The sequence below is a fragment of the Mus caroli genome, unplaced genomic scaffold (assembly GCF_978045245.1).
Source record: "Mus caroli unplaced genomic scaffold, Mus_caroli_1 scaffold_12, whole genome shotgun sequence".
In the NCBI taxonomy this organism is placed as follows: domain Eukaryota; kingdom Metazoa; phylum Chordata; class Mammalia; order Rodentia; family Muridae; genus Mus; species Mus caroli.
The window spans coordinates 120,046,517-120,074,497 of NW_028227267.1; the positions used below are offsets into that span (position 1 = coordinate 120,046,517).

At 44.1% G+C, this 27,981-nt stretch overlaps 2 protein-coding genes across 10 annotated transcripts in view; one reads left to right on the forward strand and one right to left on the reverse strand.

Annotated features, from left to right (window-relative positions):
• Positions 1–27,981, forward strand: part of Pcca (propionyl-CoA carboxylase subunit alpha) — a 411,727-nt gene that overhangs the window by 368,953 nt on the left and 14,793 nt on the right. For 2 of the 5 annotated variants that reach the window (XM_021182607.2, XM_029468862.2), the window contains 2 exons: positions 1,682–1,759; positions 4,092–4,433. The exons of 1 other annotated variant lie outside the window; for it this stretch is intronic. In XM_021182607.2, coding sequence (XP_021038266.1) covers positions 1,682–1,759; positions 4,092–4,160 — 147 coding nt within the window. In that variant the 3' untranslated portion in view covers positions 4,161–4,433. Of the gene's footprint in view, positions 1–545; positions 929–1,681; positions 2,599–4,091; positions 4,434–27,981 lie in introns of those variants that run through there. 2 more of the 5 variants (XR_015044709.1, XM_085828898.1) reach the window with 2 other exon arrangements.
• Ggact (gamma-glutamylamine cyclotransferase) lies at positions 5,456–27,405 on the reverse strand. Of its 5 annotated transcripts, XM_021182609.3 has the most exons (4): positions 27,290–27,391; positions 25,029–25,129; positions 15,203–15,259; positions 5,456–6,425 (listed from the first exon to the last, which is right to left on the reverse strand). In XM_021182609.3, exon 4 carries the CDS (start codon positions 6,408–6,410, stop codon positions 5,961–5,963), a length of 450 nt encoding a protein of 149 aa, XP_021038268.1. In that variant the 5' UTR covers positions 6,411–6,425; positions 15,203–15,259; positions 25,029–25,129; positions 27,290–27,391; the 3' UTR covers positions 5,456–5,960. The 5 variants fall into 5 exon arrangements, 4 of the variants coding, with proteins under 4 accessions (XP_021038268.1, XP_021038267.1, XP_085685026.1 ...); XM_021182608.3 differs by lacking the exon at positions 25,029–25,129 and having other exon boundaries at positions 27,290–27,405; XM_085828900.1 differs by lacking the exons at positions 25,029–25,129; positions 27,290–27,391 and adding an exon at positions 27,054–27,076.

Consider the following 27,981-nt stretch of genomic DNA (forward strand, 5'->3'; position numbering starts at 1 on the left):
GCTACAGAGGGCAGTGAGCCCATCCACAAGGAAGCTGATAGCCTGAGGTGAGGGGAACTCAGAGTAAACCCCAACTCTCAAGTATCCAAAGGGAGGCGGGCTAGGTGGGTGTGTGGAAGGCTACCACATAAATACCCATGATGAGGACGTGTCCATCTGACAGGAAATAGTGACCAGGGTCCAGAGGTAGACATTTGATTCCTAATTTTCAAGGTGTCCTAAGGAGCCATCTGTGCTGTTGCCTGCAGGTCAGGGTCAGGGACATTTTAGCCTGGCTGCTGAATAAGCTCTCAGCTCTGTTCTGGTAATGTCTGGGCCATAGGCCTTCCCTGTGTGGCTCAGTGACACCTGCCCTTCTCCTGGCTTTCTTGACCTCGTAACTGGTTTTGAAGAGAAAGAAGTGGCTCTAATATGATGGCATGAAAGAATAACAGTTCTGACACCTCCGGCTAAGGCATGTGCATCATCTTGGCACTGCTCTTTCCTGTCCCACAGTTTGAAGAACAGTCCTTTTGAGGTGTCTCTTCTCTGTGCCTTTACTGCAGATGCCAGGTGAAATGAGTCAAGAGCGGCCGTGAGCACTGAGCTCCAAGCCTGCTTGTCAGCAGTGCCTCTCCTCCGTGCCAGAACCAGAAGCCTTGGCATCTCCTCTCTTCCTATATTCCCGTGCCAGGAAAACACAGCCCACCACCTGAACAGCAGAGGAAAGAATGCACAGGGCTGCAGTACTCACACTGCCAGCAAGACAGCTTGTGCCACACAGGGAGCCGGGAGGGGACTTGGAGATCATTTGGGGATGGCAGGAAAGAACATTCTCCAGGCCCTTCTGTGGCATTGGCCAGCACAGCCACAGTAATGCGACTGTCCAGGAGCCCCAGCCACCATACCAGCAGTGCCCCGTGGAGCCATCAGCCTACCACTTCATAGAGTAAGAGACCTTTTCCCACAAAACAGAGAAAGAAATCCTGGCCCAGCTCCTTGGTGCTTAACCCTTGAGGCCAGAGAAAGAAAAAGTAGTGTGGCTTTTAGTCACAGGATGACTCCAGGGTGGAAGTTCCAGATTAACCCTGTGGGTATGTGCCTGCTCAGCCTGGATCTCTCCCACAGCCAGAGGCAAGGCAAGCATCAGAACATAGGCTTGAGCAGGTACCTGTGGAACACTCAGGCCTTCTGTAAGGACTGGGTATTACTGGAGAAGCCATTCCTGTGTAGGAAGTCACTCTCAGAAGTCACTTTCCCAGTTAGAACTTTCAGGTCTTACAGATTTGGCTCTGATGCTTCCAAGATAAAGGTAGACATGTCCCTTGCACTGAAAACCAACAAGCACCACTGAGTCCTTTGGTCCTTAGGTATCTGTCTGTCTGTCTGCCTGTTGAGGATGTGATAGAGACACAGAAGCATTGGCTTTGTATCACCTCTGCCGACTCCTAGGGCCCAGGAGAGGCCCCATACACTACTCTTGTGATCTTCCAATACAGGCTTTTCTATTGAGAACCTGGCAACAGAGTGAATGGCTTTTCTCTGCTGGCTCCTCAGATGCACTGGAGTGGAAGCTCTCAGAGGTCGCTGGTGTTTCCATGACCAACCAGCACATTTGACAAAGAACTTAATGACTTCACTCTTGGACGTTACTATAAAATTAGAGTGTTCTTAAAACATCTATTGTTAACCTATTTTCCAGGTAGCAGAAGGTCAGGAAATCTGTGTGATTGAAGCTATGAAAATGCAGAACAGTATGACAGCTGGGAAAATGGGCAAGGTATGTCCCCAAGTTCCTACTAGCCTACTCCAGCCTGTGATGGGTGTAGGACCTCCACATTTGAGACATGGGTGGGTGTCCTGAAAATTAATGGAAAGGTGATGTCTGCCCCATGTCCCTTTCCTGGGTGGACATTGGGACTGGGGAATTCCACTCTGTCAGTGTGTCTCTGCCTCTTGGAGAGCAGACCTTCCAGGAAGCGGTTGCCATGTTATGTTCAGGTAGTCAAGGTTCTCCACGCTAATGTCTTTCAGATGACGGGGTCTTTAATTTTTAATGTTTACATCTGTCTCTGTGGCACTTAGTTATCTGAGACTTAGGTGACACAGCAGGAAATGGTTTTTACAGATTGCAAAAATTAATGTAACTCTTCAAGATAATTTCCCCTTGAAGGGAACAATTCAGTTGTAGATGGAGGAGCTGAAGCCCCACATCCATGCAGGGGACTTAATGATTCGGGGAGAAAGGGAGGAAGGGTATCAGGGCTAGAATTTGTTCAGAGTGAAACAGGAAAAGCTACTTTGCTGTTGTGTGTTTTCCCTGTGACTAAAGAGATGCCATCATTAAAAACTATATGCCCCTCCCAAAGGACTGCTTGGGTTTGTAGTAGGATAGTAGAATGTGACTGGGAGGTGCGGAGAGCAGCAGAGGCTGCTGTGTCCTATGCTGTGGCCTGCACCATGGCCACACTTTGGGGACATTGATTTCAGAGAGTGAGGTCAGTTACAATCAAGTCAGCTTCGGTCTGTCTTGTGATCTGTTACCTTAAAAGGCAGCACCAACAAGATGGACTTTCAGAAGGCCTAGAGTTGTCCTGCTTGCTCCTTATGGGAAAATTACAGCCCCCCCCCCCCCCGAGATTGAATGGCCCCAGCCTGGCTGCCAGGCTGGAGCAAATTAAGATAGCCATGCAGTGTCTGAGGGCTTTGACAGGGTAGAATGCTGTGCAGGGTCTTAACTCTTTCTAAGCTGAATTTGGGGTCTCATGTTCTAGGAGGTGCAGGCAGTCAAGTAATAATGAGCTCCCAAAAAATAGGGATACAAAAATGTGATCTTTATTTAAAACTCTTTTTTACTTGCTTTTCCAAGCACTGCCCTAGTGTCAGGGTGAGAACTTCCCCTCCTCATGGGGACCAAAAATAGCTGTGTAGTCAGACCAAGGGCCCTGTGTGGCTGGGCTAAGATACTGACTTAGCACACAATTTCTGAGGCAGCATGGGGCCCAATAAGCTGGATGCCTTATTTGCTTGATGTTGGTCCGCCATAGAAGCAGCCTGGCTGCTGCCTCATTCTGATCCCAGAACTGCTGTTGGGGCAAGTCTGCTTTAGCCAGACCCCAGCTAGCTCAATCTCTCCTGTCCATTTATTCCAGTCCTGAACCACAGGCCTCTGGATTTCAGCCCTGTAAGACAAAGGAGTGGCCCTGACTGTGTCTAGAGCTCGTAGTTCTTCCTTAGAAGGATCACTTTTCCTCTCAGAGAAAGTGCTCAGGATGGAAACAGATCCACAGGCCTAGTCAGTGTGGCATCATTAAACACCTACCACATGTCACCATCCACTTCACTCTAGATAGCACCTGCTTATCAGGGCCTTTGAGGATTACTCGCATAGCTTTACATTGCTCTTAGGAACTCTGGGATCAAGTTTAAGGCAAAAGTCTGTTCCTTCTGTTTATAGTGCGGGACTTGTGCAGCAACCTGGACAATTCCTGGCATTTTTATTTGCTTAACACTACATGGCCAGTTAGGTCAAACCCACTCTTGTTCAGCAACTACTTCCAAGGAGAGAAATGATGACTTCCTGTGTCCTCTAGTCTTCTGCCTGCTCCTTTTAGACCTGCACATAAATCTGGAGGAGACAGGGCTATGTTCAGGAGAAATCGGAAGGAGAACAAGGTCAGGCTAGGAGACTCTCCTTTCAATTGGTACCTGTTTGGATTGTTGTGTAACTGTTTGATTTTTACCATGACACTCTAGTCTCAAAACCATAGGAGGAAGCAGGGATGGGATGCATCAGTCACCAGCATGAACATACTGGGTCTCAGGACATTGTGACCTATGCTGAGTGGCCTGGTCTCAGAGGCCCGTGAGCAATCCATAGCCTAAATTCCCTAAGAGTTTTCTTGGGCTGACAGGACAGGAAAGGCAGGAGAAGTGAGGCACAGATTCTGCAGGGATACTCAGGCTCCTCCTTATACAGATGTATGTGAGCAGAGGGGGCTGACCTAAGTTTTCGGGCCTAAAGCCACTTACTTCTCATGAGAAATTAAGGTGAGTGCCCCCCTTGGTTCCCATTTCTCTTTCTTGCTCTTACCCAACTATTTTAATTCAAGGTGAAATTGGTGCACTGCAAAGCTGGAGACACAGTTGGTGAAGGAGACCTGCTTGTGGAGCTGGAATGAAGTATTTCTAGCCTTTCCATCAGCACTGCTCACTGCTTTAACTGGCGTTTCCATTATTCTCTAACCCTCAATTTGCTCAAGCATTTACAGGAGCACTCCTGTGCAGGAGGTTCTACAGCCTCCTGTTTATTCCTCAGAAGAGGCAAAACCGACATTCTGCCAACAAATCACCAATGGAAATTCTTGATATAAATACTTGTACATATGATTTGTACTTCTGCTGAGATTTCCTAGTGTCAAAATTAAATCAATAAAACCAAGCATTTGTCTAAATATTAGTTTGCCCTTTTTTTCTGAATGAAGACAATATACACAGAGGCGACAGGCTGTGCCAATTGACTGTAAATATTAGCATTTCATTGTGATTCTTTAAAAATTTATATAAATCCCAGTTCTCTGCTTCCAATTTTATTAGCTTTTGCCATTTTATAATCTGATTACCTTCCTCCCTTCCATCACTCAGGATGGATTCCTGGGGCTCATTATTCATGACTTCCTTAGACCAGGTAGCACAGATGAAGATTATGGAAACCCCCTTTGGTGTGGGTCTACACTGATGTCACTTGGATGATTGAAGAGTCAGATCCCTATTTTGGGGTCTGCAGACAGGGTGCTGCCTGTGTGGGTCCAAGGACAAGCATGCTATCCCAGTCTCTTTCCCTCTCTGACTAGGATGCCCAGCCCTCATTGTTGTGTGTAGGGCTGCCAGCCCATCAGCTGATGCCCATGTTTGCCCCTCTATTTTGTGAACAAGTTTCCAATTAAGAAAAAGGGACTAAAATAAGTCGTGCTTCTCTGCCAGTTGCAGTTAGTGATGAGTCCACCGTGATGCTGAAGGGTGAGTGAGCGTAGTGGAGGGCCAGGGTGCTCAGCCAGCAGCTGCACTTGGTTCTGCAGTTCTCAGAATCCATTTTCTACTTCATTGGGAGGCAGAAGCAGAGTCATGTGCGACTTGCATCTACACTGACAGGTTATCAGATGGAGGGAGATGGTAATGGGTACTTCGTGTCTTCCTAACATTATTTTAAGTGCTGTTTGTATTTGGAAGCAAAGCCTTCTGTCAGGCCTGAGGAACAAATTACTAATGTGTTGGTTCTTCTGAAAGGCTCTTCCCCAAGGGCTGCACCTTCAGGTGGCAGAAATGGGCTAGACTGTCGAGAGCTGGGCACCTATCAATGACATAAAGTCTGAGGGCTCAGCTGTGTCTCCCAGCAAGTCGGTGCTCCTGACTTTGCTGAATTAGAATGAAAAACACTGTCTACCAAGTAAGTACACCAAAAGAAGGACCAAACAGCAACATCAAACTCGTATTTTAATGGCCATTTTAATAGTTTGTGTGTGATTTGTAAATTGCAAGTGGGGGTGGGGTGGATGGAGCACATAGTTTAAGTACAACATGCTTTCCTTGATGTTTTTACACTGACCCAACCCAATTCAGTATTTCCTACCACTTCTTTCTAGATTCGACTTCTGAGATGCAACTGCAGCCTAGTCTTTTTAGTCTCAGAAGATGCCATCTTCAGGTTAGAGCAAAGCAAATTAAAAAAAAAAAAAAGCAGTGAGGAGAACCAGGTATCCTGTAACTGCCATGTCAGGGACCTCAGTCTAGAGTGTTTCCTATCTAGTACCTGCAAGAGTCCAGGTGCTCCTTAAGACTAAAGCAGTATTAAGTAACATCAGATTAGAGTATATGACAAAAATGTTTTGTCAACATGCTTTAGAGTTGAACTTGGGAAGCTCTGCTTATGCCAGGAAGCTACCAGGTTCCCTCCATCCTGTTGGCGCCTGGGGCACAGCCCTTTATCTGTTTTCCCGGGGGTTGTAGCGTAGCCCATGTGGACCCTCAGAATCATAGCTTTCATGGTAGGGAAGAAACAGCCACTCGGGTGCATAGGTGGCTGTAGTGTACACAAAGCACTGCACACTGTCCCCAGGGTCACCGTCACCCTCCCACTCCAGCACCTGCACCTGCAGGGCTGTGCGCTGGTACATGCTGGGGCAGTCTTCAAAGTCATCCAGGAAATGCAACATCTGCTCGTCCACCTCGTAGATCTCACCTGTCACACAGTGGCCCTTGCCTGGTAGGTACAGCAGCCAAGGTATGTTGTGCTCGCCTGCAATCACCAGTGGGAAGGACTCAACTGTGCAGCCTCGGCCTCGGAAGGCTGCTAAGCCATGTGAATGGTCCAGCATGACTTTGTGGTTGGGTTGGCCCCGCTTCAGGGTGCCATATACGAAGATGTGGGCCATCTGTCTGCAGGCACTCTGGAGGAGAAAGCAGGTAGGCACATAAGCAGATGAAGAGTCTTCTTGGGGGAAGCCTCTGGACTGAGGGTAATACCACCACAGTCCTTCCACTCTGCTGGCCAAGCTCATAAGGAAGAGAAGTCAAAATGTTCTGGTTAAACTTTGCTATGGCACCCAGAAGCTCATGTAGTCTTCACATCATGAAATGCTTTCTCTAGCTATTTAAAAAGCTGAAAGAGGCACTAGGCCAGCCTGCCCTGGAGTTTGAAATCCCAAACCTAGAGAGAGGAGCACATATTAGTGACTTTAAAAATCTGGGCTGGGGGGAAGCAAGGTGTGGTGATATACACCTTTAATCCCAGCACTTGGGAGGCTCAGGAAGTGCATCTCTATAATCGTAGAGGAAGAATACTCCCTAGCATGGTAAGCACCATGATGTGTGTATGATGGGAAGATCTTCCCTGTGTTTGTAAGATCGTATAGGTCTGGGCTCAAGTGATCCTCCTGCCTTAGCCTTCTGAGTAGCTGGCATTAGAATACCAGTACACCCAGCAAACGGCCTCAATTGCGATTCTAAGGTAAGAAAAGCAGGCAGGTCAGCCACTCTGCCCCACTAGGACAGACTAATCCAGGTCTCACAAAGACCTCAAGCACAGACCACATATGGAGACAGCTCTTGAGCATCTCAGGTGGGAGGAGCAGGGTCATAATGGGGCTAGAATAGAAAAAACAAACAAACAAAACACCCACAGCTTTTTCAGCTGGCTACGGTGGGTCTCTATGACAGCCTTCTGTTTCAGGAGCACAGGCCTGACCCCATGTCTAACAAACCTTTCACTCAATGCTCTGTCCCAATGCAAGTCAAGTCACTACCAGGCCCCTGTGGTAACTTCCAAAAACATGCATACCTGAGTGAGCAGCTACCCAGGATAGCCCAGCCACACACATAGGTATTCAGCCTAAGAAGAGACTTCTCTGTCAGACAGGAACATCCCAATCAGGGACCAACACCTGCAGGCTGGCCACCTTCTGACACAATTAGCTTTCAGTCTTTTAAGGAGCTTTGAAATCCCCACAACATATATTATGAACAAATACATATAAGTAACAAACTGGATCCCCACTTCTGGGGCAAAGCAAGGTTTCAGCAACACATTTACATTCCTGTCCCAACACTTAAGACCCAGCAAAACTTCACAGCATCTGTGGGCCCATAGCTTTCTTTCCCAAGATCTTCGAGGGTAAGAACAATTCATGGTGATCTACAGCAGGAACCTTGGCTCCATGTAGAACTAACATTTGCTTGAGACTGGGCTACAGACTTAGGTACCTAAGTGACCTGTGTAAAATGTGGCTTGAGAATGGAAACACAGGAGCAGGTCATCTCCATACCCTGTCTATGCTCCACTGGCCCTACCAGCAGTGCCTGATGTCAAACTGTAGGGCTTTGGGAAGGGGACCTCCCAGGGCAGGGACAGGGAACATGACCTAGTGACATAGAACACTTGCCCTGCTACCACAAGGGTGAATCATGAGTCTGTGCACTGAACAGCCTTTGTGTCTGTAAGCATGTATTTATCATTTCATACTTAACATGTTCCTCTCTATATGACCTGCCTGAAGGACCTGGCACCATTTCTACCCACTGCGTTTGACATCTGCACTGGAGCTGTGCACATAGGACCTGAATGCTTTTCTCAAGCATGTTCTTATTTTTGTTGGAACTTAAAATTGCTCTGGGTGTTTTGTGTTGCATGGGTCTCCTGGTCATGCTTCTGTAGAGGTGACCTAGCCTCACCTTTTCTGCAAGCCATCAGAATGTCCCGTTTTCGGAGGACTCCCCAGAGCTTATACAAATCCTCTCCCCCTTGGTGTACAGTGTGGCAGGAAGGGAATTGAGGGACATTGTCTTGAGGTGTGCTTTCACTGTCTTCCAGGTTCTTGCTGGGATGGCCAAGCTCTGCTTTTAGCTTGAACTAAGGCTCTTAGGTTCCCTGACCCCATTGGCTTCTGAAAAGTGATAATGATAGGGTTCAAGTAGAGTCTGCATTCCCTCTCTGGAAATTCCAGCGTGAAACTCCATTGCCATGGTAATTGGGGAGTTGGTACCTTCACTTCCTCTGCCCTCCACTGTTCCCTTCTCCTTCATCTCAGTCCACTCATCTAAAACATCATTGCCATTCTATGGGTTCCTAGCATTTTCCTAGCCTTTCTTTGCTTCTAACTCTGCTGTGGACACAGGCACCAGGTCCTTTTCCTTACCTCTTTTCTTTAAATGGTATCTGTGTTTCTCTAAGAGATTTTCTTCCCATGTCTGGCTTTTTCTAGTAAAAACTGACCCTCTCTGGAAGTGGCACTACAATGGGAGGAGTTGGGGTTGGATTTAGCAGTTGGGTGGCCCTAGGGCAGGTGTATGTGTGGGAGGTGGATAATCCACGGACAAGTGGAGTTTCCTTCCATCTATTTCCAGAGTGCTATTGCCATCCTCCCTAGGCCTGTGTTAGAAGGAACCTGTCTTCCTCTGCTCAGTTTGAGAGAGTTGGGATATATCTGTCTCTTGTATAGATCCCATGTCTTCCTACCCTAATCACTCACATTTCCAGAGCACCAGCCAGCTCATGCCTCCTGGGCCTCACTGTGCAGAGATTTAGGATCTGGTAGAGCTGGCTGCTAAGTTAGTCACTGTTCAGTTCTATTTTCTATCTTCAGAATCTCATTGCCTACTTTCTCTTGCTATTATTGAATGGATATACAAGTCCATTTTATGTAACTGTAATGAAATGTGTAAGGTAAGGCAACTTTATAAAGAAAAGGAGTTTTTTCCTCTTAATTCCTATAGGTCCCAGACCAAGTGATGGTTTTATTAGAGGCACCCCCTGAGGGGGTGCAGGGCACCATAAAGCAGAGGGCATATATATGTGATGGTCTCCTTGCCTCTTCTTATAAAGGAAACAGTATATAATCCCTTGGAGACCTTACACAACCCTCAATCACCTCTCAAAGCCCCGTCCCTTAAATCATACATGCTGCTTCCACCCCCATCTTGCCTAGAATGCACAAGGCCATGAATCTAATCCCAGCATCACAATTTTTTTACCCTCTTACTACCTTATATTGGAATTCTATTTCAACATGTAGACTCTTGGAGAACATTCAAACCATGTTCAAACCACAGGAAATGGTATCTTAGGAGACAGCCAGGACAAAAGCGTCTGTTCTTCACTGCCCACTGTAAAGCCCAGCCCCTGAACAAAGGCATATTCTCCTTTAAGAGGGCTGATATGTGACAGGAAGCAATGGGGCAGGCAGTGTGTGTGTGGCATAGTGAGAGGCACTGCTCTACAATAGCTGACGCAATATGTTCTGGGATACCAATGAGCAGAGTAGAGAAGGCTGCTGATGGCTAAAGACAGGGAGAGGGTGGGAGCATAGAGGGACTCACTTCTGCTGCTGCTGAAGGGGAAGAAGGCAGCAACTGAAGGTACGTTTTGGGTGCTCTGTGGGCACACACAACACCCAAGTATGACACTTCTTTGACCTCTGCAAAGTGCACACTAAGCCAGGTGTGGTAATAGACCACCTTAATGTCAGCACTGGGTGTGTGTGTGTGTGTGGAAATGTGAAGACTGTGAGTTTGAGACTGGCAATGGCTCACTGTACATAGTTACAGAAAGAAAGAAAATAAAACTGATGATGATGATGGTCCTGAAAACATCCCCGGAGAGCAAGGACAGAGTGACTATGGCAAAGTCCACTGAGCTAAGAATTCACAAAATGAAAAGAGCTCCTGATAGAAGCTGGGAAGCAGCTGTGGGCAGTACCCACAGCTGTCACTAAGAGTCAACACAGGAGGAAAAGAAACATTTCATCCAAGCAGGCTCAGGAAGGAGGCCGGACAAGAGACTGAGGGGCCAGTTCCTAGCCAGAGGCTAGTTTGGCTTTGGGTCATGCTGGGCCCTGATCACCTCAGGGCTCTGTAAGGTAGGAGGCATTTCCTCACTTACCATGGGAGAAGCCAAGTCAGGGCTCTGAGAGGAAGGTTATAACCAGGGCTGCCGCCTGATTCTAAAGCTCTGCTACTCACAGGAGCACAGGGGTAGGAATGTGACTAAGTGGCATATGGCCTGGAACAATTTTCTATAAGGCTCCTTCTTCCCTGCACCCCACCCCATTTACTTTGAATGTATTTTGATAAAAAACATTGAATTTTAAGCAACTGGTATAAAATCCACCTACCAGAAATCCAGTATTTTTTACAATTAATTTCCTCCTCACCATTTCTACATGTGTAGTGGGGTTCTCCTGAATGCACACCGTTGAGACACAGATCTCTAGAAGAATGTTTCATCTTATATAATGAAACCACTATCCGTTAATAAGTTTCCCTTTAATCACTACCCTGCTGCTCCTCTCCTGGAGGTTTGGTACCTTATCCACCTTGCATTCATGAAGGCCAACAACACTGTCTTTTATGGCTAGCTTATTTCACTTCTTGTAGTGTTTTCAAGGTTCAATCATATTGTGTGTGTGTCCTTTTTTCCTTTTTAAAGCTAAGTAATATTCCACCATACAGACTACCCAGTTTTCTTATCCTTATCTGTTGATGGGCATGGATTGGCTGCTGTCCCTTTCGAATTACCACCAAGTGGTTGCTTCTGGATGGTGGCCATCTCCATGAGCATGAGGTAATATTTCACTGTGGGTATGATTTAGTATCCTCAATGGTTAATGATATTCAGCATCTTTGGATGTACTTTATTGGACATTGGTGTATCTCTGAGGATCATCTTTTCAAGATCTTTGCCCAGTATTTCATCCAAGCTGTTTGTCCTGTACTTTATAACATAGATAATCATCCTATTTGGATACATGAGCTACATTCACTTTCTCCCATCTGTAAGTTACCTTTTCATTCTATTAATTATATCCAGTAATGGACATAAATTTTGATGTAGTCCAATGTATTTTTAATTTTGTTACCTATGATTCTGATGTCATATCTAAGAAATCATTCTCAAACCCAGTGTCAGGTGGTTTTTCCCACTTAAGTTCTTACTTAAGCCTTTGACCCATTTGTTTTTATGTAAAGGTCTAACTTGAATATGGATATATGCTATCGTTTGTTGAAAGAGCTGCCTGTCTGAATAAGATGGTCTTAGAATTTCCTGCAGTTTTTGTTAACTCTACATGCTAGTAACTACTTCCTAGTCCATTTGACTATTACGTTTGTTTTCAGGCTATTGACACACTATTTTGACAAAATAGTGTGTGACAACTGTGTGTGACTGTGACAACAGCTTTGTAGGTTTTCTGTTTGATATATATTTTCTAAAGACAGTGTTGAGTGTCTAGCCCAGACCCACCCTACCTGCCACTACCTACAGATCCCTTCTATACCAAGTCCAACCTTCCTACCCAGCCAGATCTCTCACATTCTTTTCCAGAATCTACCCCAGAGAAATTCCCTGACCCTCCCCATCATGACCCCACACCACAACCCACCAGATCTAGCCTAGGTCCCATATCCTGTGCTCTGGTCTAGTCTTGCTACCCTTGCCTACACTGCAACCCATCTCTAGTCAGGAACTACCCTACTTGCCACCAACCACAGGTCCCTCCATTTCCATCTCTGCCTCCAACCCTTCCATCCAGCTAGATCCCCCACATCCTTCTCCAGAGTCTAGCCAGGTGAGTCACCCTGATCCTCCTCAACCTGCCAGATCTAGCCCAGGTGCCATATCTACCAGTACCCAGGCTTTCTCTGGCCACCCCTTCTACACTAGGGGTCTGCCTGGAATAACCCTACCTGCATCTTCATATCACACAACCCACAGATCTCTCCTATATCACATCCAACTTTCCATCCAGCCAGATAGACCCCCACCCCCAGATTCTAGGCTAGGTCAAAGGGGCACATTTCATACACCAACTTAGTCTCCTCTGACCATCTGCCTTATTCCATCAAAGCCAGTTCCAAATTCTAGGTCCAATCCATCCACACAGTTTCTCTTCTACCCAACCTCTGCCGTTCATATCAGATTCTGAACAAAAGAAGTCCATATGTGCCAAACTACAAACAATATGAAAGATCAAGCCAGACCTACCTACCAGTCCTATAGAAATGACTGCCAATGATTGCCAGTAACAATTACTTAGATGAACCCAGGACATGGAATATAAAAGGATAATGATAGACTTCATCAAAAACACAAAGAAACAGCTCAGTGAAATTAAGGAAGATAAAGCTAGTGAAGCCCAAGGAAACCCAAGCATTAGGGTGAGAAAAACGATGAAGGACTTGAGAATGGAATCCAATAAGAAGATATAAACATTGAAGCTGAAATGAAGATGGAATTGTAAACCCCAGTAACTCAACTAGAAAACTCAAAAGGCAAGCAGAGAACATATATTAGGATACAATGATAAAATAGAGGATCAGAATAAAGAAACAGAATAAAGAAAAAAATTAAAATCAGAAGAAAGGAACATACAGGAACTGCAGGGCACCATGAAAGAAACAAAGTTTTGAATTATAAGCACAGATGAAGGAGAAGAATCCCAAGTTAAGGATACAGACCAGATCTTCAACAAGATCATAGAAAAATCTTCCCCAAACTAAGGAAAGACACATCCCTACAGATACAAGAAGCATACAGAACACCAAATAGACAAGATCAGAAAAGAAAATCCCTCTAGTATACCATAGTTAAGACACTAAATACACATACCAAGAAAGTATATTGAAAGCTGCAAGAGAAAAAAAAGAAGTGTAAGTTACATATACAGAAAAGCCATTAGAGTAACAGCTGATTCCTCAATGGAAAGTCTGGAAGCCAGAAAAGCCTGAAGCAAAGCATTCCAAGTCCTAAATGAACATGAAGGGGATAGTGGGGTGGGGGTAAGGGGTGCTGGAGAGATGGCTCAGCAGTCAAGAGCACTGACTGCTCTTCTAGAGTCCTGAGTTCAATTCCCAGTAACTACATGGTGGCTCACAACCATACATAATGGGATCTGATGCCCTCTTCTGGCATGCAGTTGTACATGCAGATAGAACACTCATGTATATAAAATAAAGATCACGACTGGCAGTCTAGATTGATGTATCTAGCAAAACTATCTGCCATAATAGGAGAAAGACAAACCTATCACAATATAAGCATCCTAAGAAGAATTCATATCTAACCAAAACTTAAAGAAAATGAAGAAATACTTTGGGCTGAAGAGAGGAATACACATAATAGAATGTGGAGAGAAATAAAAAACCATATTTATTAAAACACACAGTATCACTGAGACCACCACAACACCAAACATCAATAACATTAACTGCAGCTAACACACACACACACATTTCAGTAAAAACGTTAAATATCAATGCCTCAATTTCCAATCAAAAGACAAGCTGACTAAATGGATCAAGAAACAAAACCTATTTATTGTCTATAAGAAAGATAGGCATTGATTTAGAGTAGTACCCCAATCAGACTAGACCAGAAAGCAAGCAGGTATCACTATCCTAATATCTGACAAAATAGAGGAATCAGAAAAGATACAGAGGGACACTTCATTCTTATCAAGGAATAGTTAACTAAGATGACATTACCAAACTAAACCTACATGCACCAAATTCAGGGGGTGCCTAATTTCATTAAAAAAAATCTATTAGTGGGATTTAAAGACACAGATTAACATGAACCCACTAATAGTAGGTGACTTCAATCTGGCACTTTTCCCAATAGACATGTGTCTTTGTTACTGTTCTATAGCTGTGAAGAGACACCATGACCAAGACAGTTTAAATGAAAGTATTTGGTGATCTGCGTACAGTTTCAGAGGGGTTAGTTCAGAATCACCATTGTGGGGAACATGGTGGCAGGCAGGTAGGCATGGCACTGGCAAAAGCAATAACTCAAGAGTTTACATCTTATCCACAAGTTGGAGGTAGACAAAGTATGGCATGGGCTTTTGAAACTTCAAAGCCCACCTCTACTGGCTTTCCTGCAAGAAAATGTTTAGCTCTTTTATAAGTGCCTACATTAAAATTAAAGGCATTGTGGAACATACCTTTAGTCCAAGTACTCTGGAAGCAAAGGCAAGTGGATCTAGTAGATAAATGTTGATAGCCCCAAGTAAGCCTGAACCACAAACCTGAAGGATGAGTGTTCTTATGCATCCCACACAATGTGGACCCACTCTCCCCACTGAGCATCAATAGGTCTACCAATAGGTCTACTTTTCAAGATACAGAACCAGATAATGTGAAGTTCAGGATGGCATGGTACAGACCTAAATCAAAGTTCTCTACTTAAAAACTGGGTTTATCATATTTCCCAATGAGCTACTTTCTATTGACCACTGACAGCCAGTCATAAGCATCCAATGCCATACTTTGGATTCCTCTTCCCCTGACCCTTCCCTCCCATTTTCTCTAGGTCTCCACTCCACTGCAGCTTCTTCCCCAAATGCTTACTGGAGAGTTCTCAACTAAGCCCCTGAGAGTGTTACAGTAAATGTGTTGGTGGAAGAGGATTCAACCTTGATCAAATGGTGGTTTCAGAACCAAGAAGCAGACTCAGGAAGGGGACAGCGGTTTTCTGCTTTAAACTGTAGAAAATCAGCAACTTTCTTCTAAAGAAAACAATAGCTTATTTCTGTACAAGAAAACTAGGCTTTTTCTCAGAAGCATTTGGTAAGCGATTCCTTTATAATACAAAACCAGTTTGAGAATACTACTTATGCAGTACAAAATGAATGTTGTGCATTTCTGGCTTCTTTTATAAGAAAAACATCATTACCTTTTTAAGCTTGTGTTTTGAACAATACACATGGATCCTTCAGGAAGCAACTTGTCCCTGTGGGGATTGCGAAAGGATCAGAATTAAGCACTGAAACAAGCAATTAATTCCCATTAGAGGATTAAGGCACTCATGTTCACTTTGAATCAGAAAAGCAAGTTGAGAGTGAACTGTTGTATGACCAAGAGGTTACTTGTCAAAGTGAATAAATTAAAGACCCAAAGAGCAGCTAGATGTACAAGAGGGACTGAGTAAGCACAAGATATAAGCCAGGGGCTGGGTAAGGTTTCATGCCTGTGGAAGGACTGCCTTTTTCTTTCCAAACACTGAGGGAAGCTGGGTCAGTGCCATATGCTGCTGTCTTCACTCTTAACAGATGTGTCCTGTAGAAACCAGCCCAATTCCCTCACCTTACCACACATGTACAGTCCAGACAGCTACACATGGTTGCTCAGCTCAGTTTTGCTGTGAGCTCCAGAGCCTGTTCTGAGTAGATTTATGCAGTGTTGGTGTGGATGTTATCACAGATATAGTTAGGAGCAGATGGGAGGCTTACAGTGTCAGGACTGAGATGGTCCTGATTAGAATAGAAGAGCCCAAAGCAGAACCTTTGTGTTAAACTTTGCTATAGCCTGGAACAATATGTCTATCCAGAAGTCAGCCCAAAAGGTAGAGCAGGCTCAGCGTCTCCAAACACTTTAGCTCAGCAAAACCTGGCTAGTTAACATTGTCAATATTTAAAAAACAAAACACAATGGAAATGTCCATCTGGCAGGGCACTGCCTGAAATGCTGTCACGCAGCAATTTGCTTTCCTGTAGGACAATCCATCGAGTTTCATATTTCGTCACTGAAGCAGAATTGAAAATGATTCCAAGTCCTTTGCTGGATTGGTCCTCATTGATTTCTTTTCCCTTAGCCACCTGGTGGCAAGAGTGTAAAAGGCAGGAATTTGGACTTTAATAAGGTAGTCTAAATACAAATATTGAACATGTTCAATCCAAACTTAGAACACACATCAGGTAAGCCAAATAAGAAAAGGGCTAAGGATTAAACTCTTGCAACATTAATTGCTAAAGGATTTAAAATGGATGTTATCCCTTAGCGTAAGAACAACCTTCTGAAAGCAACCTCAATAAAGTCTCTATCCTGTTTGTATTAAAATTTAGTGGCACAAGAAGTACAAGAAAGCTCTGAATATCATCACTTCAGTTTCTCTACACGATAAGTCAAGGCACTAGCAATCTCCCCGTTGTCAAGACTGTGGTGGAAATGAGTGACCATATACAGGGGGCACAGAGCTCTGCCTCTGGCCAGATGTGTCTACCACTTTCCACTGACTGCAGAGGAATCATGTAGAACCAGGAACTCCTGTGCTGTACACCCACAGCACAGCACTTACAAATGGTGTCTTTACTTTTCATCATCCACCAGCTGTGTCAAAGCTGGCTACACAAGGCCAACCAATACCCTTGGCTTTACCAACATTGCCAAATACCCACTCATAGGGCATCTTCTTGGGGAACAAACATACCCAACTGTGGGGAAACTGAACAAGGATCTTTTAGGTATGGAGGATGGGGTGTGGGCCATGTTTAATGGGAAATCTCTCATTTTCTAGAAGCCTCCTTGCATCTGAACAAGGAGTTACTTCTCCCCTCCCCTACAGTAACCCTATTTTCCTTGGAGCAAAGGCTGAGTATCTGATGTAGTTACTGATTAATTCTTCAGAAGTTTCTTAGAACTGTAGGAAACAGGTGAAAAAACAAGATGCTGTGAACTTTAAACCTGGCCCTGGCCTGTGAGCAGGGGCAGGAGCTGAGGTCCCGGGCATCTTGCCAGGGAGGGCTGGTCACATCCTGCAGATGCTTTGATGCTCTCATTTGGTTGCCTGCTTGGCTCTTTATAGTAAAGACAAGACCTTCCTGCTGAAGCCAGCCTCACCAACTCCACCAATACCCCAGAAAGCAGACAGCCAAACACTGTACTCAAATTTGCAGCACTAGCTGCCTTTGAAATCAGGTACAACCTGCTAGTGTGTTCAAAGCTCCAGATTCTCAAGGGTCTTAGCAAACAAACCTTCATGGTCCCCATACCTCAATGGGCTGCACAAATCTGGCCTTGGCAACCATTCTGTGAGTTCTTAATGTTTCTGTCATGCTGGAAATGTTTTTCATGCTTTGTCAAAGATCCAGCAAGTAAAAGGTAAAGAACGTTCCTGAGTTTGATGCCTGGGAACCATGTGTTGGAAGGAGAGAACCAAATTCTGGCCTTCACATGCATGCTGTGGCACACATGCCCCCTCCAAGTAGACACACATCAGTGTAATTTTAAAAACTTAAGGCAGTTACATTCCTACTTCAAAATACAGTGACTAACAGTGCAGACACAGCCTTCTCTTCACTTCTGCTCATTCTGAGTATGAAAGTGCCTGGAAAATTCCCACTGGCCTGGAAGGAGCCTTGGAAACACAGGCCAGGTACATTGGGACGGAGACATGTTGGCTCCTGCTGTTACAGGTGGCTGAGCAGCCAGACACCTGTCAACAGGCTGGGCAGGCAGTGACAGGCCTCAAAAGGTGCCAATAACCCACTGGTGCCACCTGCAGCTCAAGCTGAATCCAACAGGGTGGCCACTGCCAGACTGCTGGTCTTGGCCAGCGTCCAGGCATAAATGCTTCAGTTGTACTCTCAAGTTCACGATCCAGTTCTAAGCCCCCAGTTTGCAACACAGTCTGGGTGAAGACCTACAGGCAGCTCACTCAGTGCTAGTCTCTGCCAACATTGCTGGTCAGCATCCCATGAGAGCCAAGCAAAAGAGAATCAGGTGCTCCAAATCATGGGAGGTGACTCAGGTGGGAGCCAGTGATCCAGGGAGGCACTACACACAGCTGGAGGCCTGACATAGGATCTAGAGTTTGCAAGCTCCATCTCAGCAAAGTGGGAAGGGGCCCAGTGGGACGATGCCACTCTCTGGAGGAGGCACAGTGACACTCTCCAAGGTGATCCAGGTGGTTCTACAGTGGTAGCCATTTGTAAAAAAAACAAAACAAAACAAAAAAACAAAACAAAAAACATTTTGTGTGCAAATAAAGAGTTGATATAGAAAATACTATTGAGTCAACCATAGTGATACATACCTATAATTCTAGCATTCTGGCTCATAAAAGATGGCAAATTCGAGGCCATCATGAACTACAACAACCCTATTTCAAAAATAAAAACTAATGAGCACAAAAGAGAGAGCCAGTCTACAGGCCACTGAGCCTCCTTTCCTTGCCAGTTTATTAGAATTAGAATTATTAGAATTCAACATGCCTTCTAATCCCTAATCAGAAACCCTCACCTTCAGGGTTTCCACAAGCAGTGAAGTTTCTGTAGTTTTTCTGAAATGGACTTATGCTGCCCTGTTAAACTCAATCATGTCTGGACCCTGACTCACAATGAAAACAGAGTAAGATGCATTCCTCTGCAGTTAAAGGTTCAAGGAAAGGAAGCTGAGTCTGGTCAGTAGGCGCAGAAAGAAGAATGTGGGGAATGGAGTGTATCCCATGCCCAGACATTAGGACATATAGCCAGAGGGGTTTTGTTTTGTTTTGTTTTGTTTTACCTACTCAGGGCTCCATCTATATTAACTGTTAACTAAGCAGTGACTGTCAATACTTGGTTAAGAAACATAGCAAATGATCTGGCTTTTGGAATATTTTCCAGGCTCCTGGAGGGTAGCCTGCTTTTAACTCATATTAGGTAACTTCTCAGAATGTGTTTACTATTCCTGGAGCAAGTACTCTCTGGTCAAGGAGGAAAGAGCTAACAACCCAGGTCTTGTTCTAACTCACCCTCTGTTAGTGGGAGATACAGGGAAATGGGGCATCTGGGTCTGGCTGAAGGTAATTTCTAGTCTGCCTTGTGCCCCAAAGGCTTCACTGTTTTACTCTGAGTCAACTTGGGCAGAAAACCAACACTTGCCTGAAGATTCCACTCCCTTCCCTTCATGTTTCTACAGCACAACTTCAAGGTATTCTGGAACATTCTGTTACAAGAGCTATGGCTGTTTGAAACAGGAATGTCTAAACTAGAACACTGTTTTGTTTTTCAAGGACAACTCAAGCTATAACAACACTGTGTGTGTGTCTGTGTGTGTGTGTGTTCTGGGGATCAAACTAGAGGCCTCAATGGAAGGCATATACTCTACAAATGAGCCAAATTTCCAGCTCAATTTAACAAACTTTATATCCCCAATTTAAAAACTAAGAAGAAACCTGAGAGAGAGCAATTTAAAATATTGCACAAAGTTGTTCTCTATACTTCTATATACTGTACTAACAAAATACTCCAGAAAGATGAGAATTTAACCCATTTAAACAACTGTCTTCCTTCAGAGGACTGATCTACTCAAAATGAAGAGAATAAAAGCACAAGTGAGGCTCCTTGGTCGGCTGCTCAATGTGTTGTTTACAAGCTCACCAGTCAGGTTCCTTTCTTACCTTTTTCTTCTTCTAAGGCAGAAGTTTCTCTGTGTAGACCTGGCTGTCCTGGAATTCTCTCTGTAAACCAGACTGGTCTCAAACTCAGAGATCTGCCTGCCTCTGCTTCCCAAGTACGAGGACTAAAGGTGCACACCAGCAGTCAATTTCTTTAGGACAGAGAGCCAAATGACTACATGGAGTTCAAGGTTATGGCCAAGCTCCTGGTTATTGTGGGTGTGTATGGGTTCCTGGCCAAGAAAAAGCAAGGCCCAGTGGGAGGGGACAAGGGATCTATGGTAGTTAACAAGGTTCAACACAGGACAGTTAGCAGGAATAGTTAGAAGGTAATCACGGTGGGTAACTCATTGCACTGTCCAAGACCCTGACAGCAGGAAACATTTTTGTTCAGGATTTGAGTGGGATACAGTCCATCACAGAGGAGGAAGCAGAAGCAGCGTCTGACTTTGGCAGGAAGATGAGGCTGCTTGGTTATATCCAGGATTAAACCTCAAAGCTTAGCCCTACCCCCAAGGCCTTTTTATTTATTTATTTATTTATTTATTTACTTACTTACTTACTTACTTTTTGAGATATGGTTTCTCTGTGTAGCCCTGGTTGTCCTGGAACTCACACTGTAGACATGGTTGGCCTTGAACTCAGCTCTGCCTGCCTCTGACTCTCGAGTGTTAAAACTAAAGGTGTGCCACTCTTGATGCAGCCACCACTTTGTTTTTATCATCACCCTTTAGAAAAGTAAAATGTCTTCTTAGCTTGCAGGCTGTATTTGCTAAAACAAGGCTCCAGTTTGTAGACCACTGCTTTCCAGCCTTCAGTGAGACATGCAGGCTGTCCTTGAAAGAACTTTAGATGTGTGTCACTGCACCACCCCAGCTCAATGAGAAAGCCTCTTCTCAGCATCCTCAAGTTACCTAAGGAGATCTAATTTATCTTACGCTAGGTAAAGAGCTTGGAAGTCCTCCTTTCAGGATGGATACATTTTATATAGGATTTCTCTCATGTCCAAAGGCTCTGCAACCTCTGAAAACAGTAATGAGGACAAAGTGTTCAAACACACCAACCTACAGAAGTCACATCTGAAGCCTAACAGTACCAAATACAAGGAAAATGTATCCAACTTGAAACCTATTCACACTATGAAGTTGCCCTGATACAACCTACAGACTCATACTGAATAGCCATGTCTGTCAGTCTATCTAAGTATAAACTACCAAGTCACCCGTCTCAGGCCTGCTGCTGGTTGTCATTTCCAGGTCTGAGCCTGGAGTCACCCTGCCAAGGAACATAGCAATCACACTTGCAAATCTAGAGAGGAAACAGAAACAGAAAAGGACAAAACATCCTCCCGAAAAGACAAATTCAGAAATCAGCACCCAGACCTATGAAAACCCTAAACCCAGATGCCTATTCAACAGCATAAAAACACAATCAAAACACCCAGAGCAATCTGTCTTCATTAGAGCTACAGCAGACCCCAAATATTCCAACACAGTTGAAGCACCAGAAAAAGATGTTAAAACTGACTATATGATGGTGATAGAAGTTCTTAAAGATGAATTTGTTTAAACACACAGGAAAATAAAAACAAACCATTAGAGGAAATGAATAAAAAAAACCCACAAGAATAAAAGAAGTATTAAAGAAACACAAGAAAACAGAAACAGTAGAAGGAAATGAATAAAATATTTTTAAGACCTGAAAATGGAAATAGGATCAATAAAGAAGACACAAACTGATGGAATTCTCTAAATGAAAAATTTAGGAATGCAAACTGGAATTACAGAGGTAAGCAAGCTTCACCAACAGAATATAGGAAATGGAAGAAAGAATGTCAGGAATTAAAGATATTATTGAAGAAATGGACACACTGGTCAAAGAAAATGTTAAATCTACAAAACTCCTGAAATAAAACATCCAGGAAATCTAGAACACTATGAGAAGACCAAAACCTAAGAATGATAATAAAAAAAAGGAAAAGAATCACAGCTCAAAGGCTTAGAAAATATTTTCAACAAAATCATAGAAGAAAAATTTCCTAACCTATAGAAGGCGAGGCCTATAAAGGTACAAGGAACATACAGAACACCAAATAGACTGGACCATAAGGTATTTATTCTACAATAAAGCCAAATTTAAACAACATCTATCTACAACTCCAGCTCTACAGAAGGTGCTAGAAGGAAAATACTGACAAGGAATAAATACTCTCAGACAGGGAAAAATCAAAAGAAGGGAAACACACACCAACAACAACAATAATAACAACAGGAATCAATTCATCCCTCTGCTGCATCCAAGAAACACATCTCAACACCAAGGATAGAATTACGTCAGGGTAAAGGGTTAGAAAAGCTATTCCAAGCAAATGGATCTAAGAAACAAGCTGGTGTAGAGATTTTAATATCTAACAAAACAGGCTTCAAACCAAAACTGATCAAAAGAGATGGGAAAAGATACTGCATACTCATCAAAGGAAAAAAAAAAATCCATCAAGATGGCATTTCAATTCTTAACATCTGTGCCCCAAACACAAGGGTACCCATGTTTGTAAAAGAAACACTACTACAGCTTAGATCACATATTAGCCCTCACACAGCACCTCACTCTCACCAATGGATGGACATTAAGACAAAAACTAAGGAAGAAAGAAAGAAAAAAAGAAGAAAGAGGAAAGAAAGAAAGACTTTCTAGAATTCAATTAAAATTAATACAGTACTGGGACTGGCTTGCATTCAATTGAGTTGTTGGCCAAAGGATCCCAAAGAAACCCCCAAACAACCCAGGCTATTGCTAAGACAATAGATCACTCTCTACAAACAGAGAGTGGGGACCCATTGTTGAGGACAACACTTACACAACTCGGTGAACAGAGAGAAGTAGAGCTGGTGCCTACACGAAGCCTTAGCCTTTATGTTCTAGTACTTTGGTGCAGGAAATACTCAGTAGACTACCAAAAGAGAAACATAGACACCAACTCAGCCACAGACCCTTTGATCTGCCTGCAAGATATACTAGAGCAATGGTGGTACAGAACTTGTGGGAGTAGCCAACAATGTGTGATCCAACTTAAAGTCCACTCCATGAGTTGGTGTGTGACCAAGAACCAAGATTAGATAGCCCAGAGACCTAGCAGAAAATCAAACACGACTGGTCCTAAAAAAAAAAAAAAAAGTATCAATAAAACAACTCCTAATGATATCCTGTTATACTCATACATAGATCAATGTCTCATTCAGTCATCATCAGAAAGGCTCCCTCCAGCAGCACATGGGAAGAGAAGCAGAGACCCACAGTCAGACATTATAGGGTGAGAGAGTCTAAATGAGATGTCTTCATCAAATTTCTCCCCTCAGAGCTCAGGGACCAGAGAAGAGGGGCAGAAAGAGTGTTAAGAACCAGAGGGGATGGAGGACACCAGGAGAACAGGGCCCTTTGAGTCAACTAAGCAGGACTCATATGAACTCAGAGACTGAAGCAGCAAGCACAGGGCCTACATGGATCTGCACAGGGCCTGAGTATAAATTACAGCTTCCAGTTTAGTATTTTTATGGGACTCCTGAGTGTGTGAATGAGTGGGTCATTTGCTATCTTTGGTTGCTATCTCATAGAAGCCTGGTTTTCTGTCTATCTGTTTGTTTGCTTTTGTTTTCCTAATGAGAGACAGAAAGGGAGTAGATCCAGAGAGGAAGGAGAGTTAGGAGGAGAAACTGTAATCAAGATATATTGTAAGAGAAAAAACATTTTTTCAATAAAAGAAAAAAAATGAAGAAAAAAAAAACAACCTAAACTAAAAGCACCAAACTCAAAATTAAGCCTGTTTTTCTTTACTTTCCCTAAAGAATTCACATTCTATCAGAGCTTGTACTACCTCAAGTTGAATTCAACTAAAACAGCTGAGAGATAAATTAAAACTCAAGTCACAAAAGAGGATTTTTCAAGTTTAGTATGTATTTGCCCTTTAAAATATCATTATTTTCATCACCACAAGATTATTCAAACAATAAAGGCCACTCCCTCCAACAGTTTTCAGCCTCCAAAACTTTGCCCCTTTGCCTATGTGAAAGCTGGGAGCAGCTTCCAGCTTCAGTTTGATTACAGACAGAACAAAGTCCAGCAATGGTTATAACTATGCTAGTCCAACAGTCAGGCAGGAAGAAGGAAAAAAATGCAAATAGGGAATCACAATATAGGGAGGCACAGGAGTCTGCATAGAAAAACCACCTGTGGGAGTGGGTAGATAAATTCTGAGCAAGCCTTGCAATGTGACTCAGATAAATCACCCATGTCTTTGCAACGAACATGACAAGAGCCACTACTTAATACAAGGTCTTCTACTTGTAATTTATTATGACAACACAATTTCCCAGGAGTGTGCCAATGTCCTTCAGATCAGACCTGCTTAGTGTTACTCTGGCAGCAGGAGCCAGTGTGGGGTAGACACAAGAACAAACAGCTGGTGTGATAAGGCATGTCTCAGTTACAGCACTTGAGAACCCAAGTCAGGAGGACTGAATGGTCCAGGCCAGCCTAGAAAACAAGTTAAAGACCCTGCATCAAAATAACTGAAGAAAACAGAAGAACACAGTCTTTTGAACGAGCTGCACTGCACTTTATACTCAAGAAAAGCCAACTGTTTGTCTGAGTGCCTGTCCATGGATCAAGCATCCCATCTTTCTGAACTTCAGTTATAGCACTGAAAAAAAAGGGCAAATAATGACTTTCATGTGAAGAAAGTAAGTGAGACTCTAGCCCACAAATACTGTTCATTTCCATCTGAAAGAAGGGTAAATCACAGAATAAACTGAACCAAGTAACAGAACGCATCCCAGATATAATCATGTCTGGCATATAGCTGTCTCTGGTAAATGCTAATTCCTTTTTAATTTACTCATCAACACAAGAAATCTATACATTGGTTTCCTACTTAACAGTTTTATAGTTGCTCTACTTTTGTTTTTATCAGACAAGGTCTTATGCAGTTGGCTGACCTCAAATTCACTATTTAGCCAAGACTGACCTTGAACTCCTGATCCCTCTGCCCCCACCTCCCAAATGCTGGGATTATAGGTGTGTGTTAATGACGCCTGGCTTGTAACTGATGTTCTTGATAATTTAACTTTTTGTGCTCATAAATTCTATAAAATCCTTTTGGCAGTAATAATGGTACTGTAAGTGATGGGGCTCCCTGTCCCCCATTCCTTCACAGCATTGCTCACAACAGCCACTCAGAGAAGTTCTGCAACCACATGGTGAACACCATGTCTAGTATTTGCCCATTTGTCACTAGTGATTTTATTACAGTCAAAGACCACACAATAACAACAGACTGAGTAGCCCTTACCTGAAACCCATGGGACCAGAAATGATTTAGATGCTGGAAGTTTTCAGATTTTGGGGTGACTTAATTGAAGACTTAATGTCAAGCATCTCTAACATAAAAACCTGAAATACAAACAGTGTGAAATCCAACACTTTTGTCACTTAGGAAAGTTTTGGATTTCAGAGCATAACAAATTTCTGTATTAGGAATGCTCAACCTATGTACTGACACTAGGGCCACTGGAGTTCAGAATTTGCTTGAGACATTTGCCAGTTAGCATAGGGGGAAAGTGACCAGAGATTCTAGTAAGGGATGGCAGACAACTCAGCTTCTGGAAGCCAATTTATCCAACAGTATGTCACAGCCAACCAGAGAGTGGCACACCCGCACATCTACTAGCTTCTTGCCTTAGGAAGCTGATGTTCAGGACACACTGTCATACTGGCAGTGGCTGGGTATTCTCTGTCAAGTATACCCTAGAAATGTGGACAAACCATTTTCTATTCTTATAAAGCAGATGTAATTATTTGAACAAATGCACAATGTCTGGTGGGTTCCTCTTCAACTCTCACTAAGCCTATCTCAAAATGTTACTTTTTCCTACTCTGTGGCTAGGCATAAGGCACGAGGGTCAACAGGAATGAACAACACATAGGGTAGTTCTTATCTAGCTGGAGTCTGAAGTCCAGCAAAGAGTCAATAGCACATTAAAAATTACCAAATAATGTGGCATTTAAACAGGTGAAACAGATGCCCAGCAAGCATACCACTAGGACAAAGAGGGGTGATACCCATGGCTATAGGGGTGGGACAACAATACAGGGAAGCCTTTGACTGAAGGATGAGTATGTTAGTCAAGATGCTGGGTGGTTATTGTTAGCTCAGAGTCTCCAAATAAAATTTCTAGTATTTACTGGCTTCAGATGGGGAATGTTCTAGAGAAGTCTGCTCAGATCATTTGATGTTGTCTTCCTATTGCTACCTTCCCATGGACCATGTCCCTCTTCAAACATGACAGCACTAGTCTGTGGGGCAGAGGGTCCTCTCCCCTAACAAGACCCTGGTCAAGGCCAATAAAGAGTCATCCCATGACTGCTTTTCAAGCGTTGACAGACAGAACTGGAGCTCTCGAAAATTCTTACTAGATAAAGAGGAAACTTTTATTTGTTTTGGTTTTGCTATTTTTTTGATGTAAGATCTTGCATATCCCAGGATGGCCTGCTTTAGTGGTCTGAGTGCTGGAATCACAGACATAAGTCACCACACCTGGCTTGACTCTGTACTTTAAAAAAATTAGCCTTTGCAGGGTTTTGGTTTTGGTTCTGTAACACACACTGCCATCCACTAATGACCACCACAGACAGACTCACCACTTCACACAAAAGGGTGAATTCTACCACTGAGCCACATTCCTAACCCCAACGTGGTCTGCTTGTTTTCCAGTGCTGGAGAGCCAACCTTGGGCCTTTTGCACGCTTAGGACACGGTTTGTAAGTTCACTAGTTTAAATAAAAGGTTCAGTACAAAAAAAAAAAAAAAAAATCCACCAATTAACTTTGCAAACTAGCTTTTAGAGACAAATGTCCTCTATTGTTGAAGTCTGGCCTGCTTACTCAGGGATTTCTCGGAGAAGGTTCAGGAAAATGAGGCCAAACTGCAGAGTTCCTCACTTAGCACTTCAGTTACAGGAAACAGGCCAGGAGAAAGACTTCTTTTAACATAAACAAATGAGCTTGGAGTTAAGCTAAGTTAAAATACATGCACACCTCAAATGGGTTTTAAGCGAGGCTGTAACGTTATAACTGGCTGATTAGAGTTAAACAGCAATAATAACCACGGATAGAATCAAAGGGATGGATCGCCAAAGATCCAGGCGTTTTACTACTGGCTCCAAAGGAAATCCAGATGAGAAACGGACCAACAGAAGTTGGTTTGGGATTCTTTTTCAGGTTTTGGACTCTTCACACATAAGTGACTCCCAAAGTAAATTAAAAAAACATTACTTTTGAAAACCGCTAGCCACATTCCCTTAGGATCTTAAGCTACCTGTTGGAGCCGTCTGCCCCGCGAGAGCAAGCATCAGCTCCGCTCCGGTAGCAGTCACAGCTCGGGCCGCCCCGGCAGCTTTCCGGGGGTGGGGGTGGGGGGTCAAAAGCGCGCTCCGCCCAGCGCGTTCCGCCAGGCAGACCCATCTGCCGGGATGCTAGCGGACACTCCGCTGGCTGGTGACAGAGTCCCTAACCGCCCCAGGCTCCTAGTCCCAGCCCGCCTCGGCGCCTCACCTGCAGTGGTCAGGGGAATCACGAGGAGCGCGCCCGGACCGTGGAGCGGAAATGCCCAGCTGGGCGGGTGTCGCAACCAAACCGCCCCGGGCGGCGCTCCTGCTGGTCGCTCGCCGCTCGGCCCGCCCCGGCAGCGCCACGGAGCGCACCTGGCCGCGCGCACGCCACGCCCCATGTGCCGGAACCGCGCAGGTAAGAACCAGAAGCCACTTTCCTCCAAAATGCAAGTAAGCAAGCTCCCCACCACCACTCCCACCACCAGACAGGGGCTCGACTGCTCCCACCAGGTTCAGCTCTATATCACACATGCTTTGACTCCATGTTAGACCCAAACACGCCTAAGATTCACTACTTCAGAGAGACTCACCCCTTCACATAGACACTGAGGTGATGCTAAACTCAGATCTGAGGAAGGCTGCACAGGACAGATTAAGGCATCGCATCAGCTCGTACATATCCCTATGGGATACAGGTAGCTGAAGCAATTCTGCCTACTTACCAACTCTTTTTAAAATAAAACTTGTTTAGGAGCTAATGGAAGAACTAGCTTTCCCCTATATCCTACCCTTAGGACATAAGATGTATGAGAACCAAAAGCTGAGGGCAACGTTTTCTCTAGAGATCTTTATCATGGAAGGATGTTCCTATGGCAGAATGCAGGCAGGCGTGATGCTGGAGAGGTAGCGGAGAGT

Coding starts and splice junctions, on each gene's coding strand:
- Ggact (XM_021182608.3), bottom strand. CDS start 6,410: ATGGCCCACATCTTCGTATATGGCACCCTGAAGCGGGGCCAACCCAAC.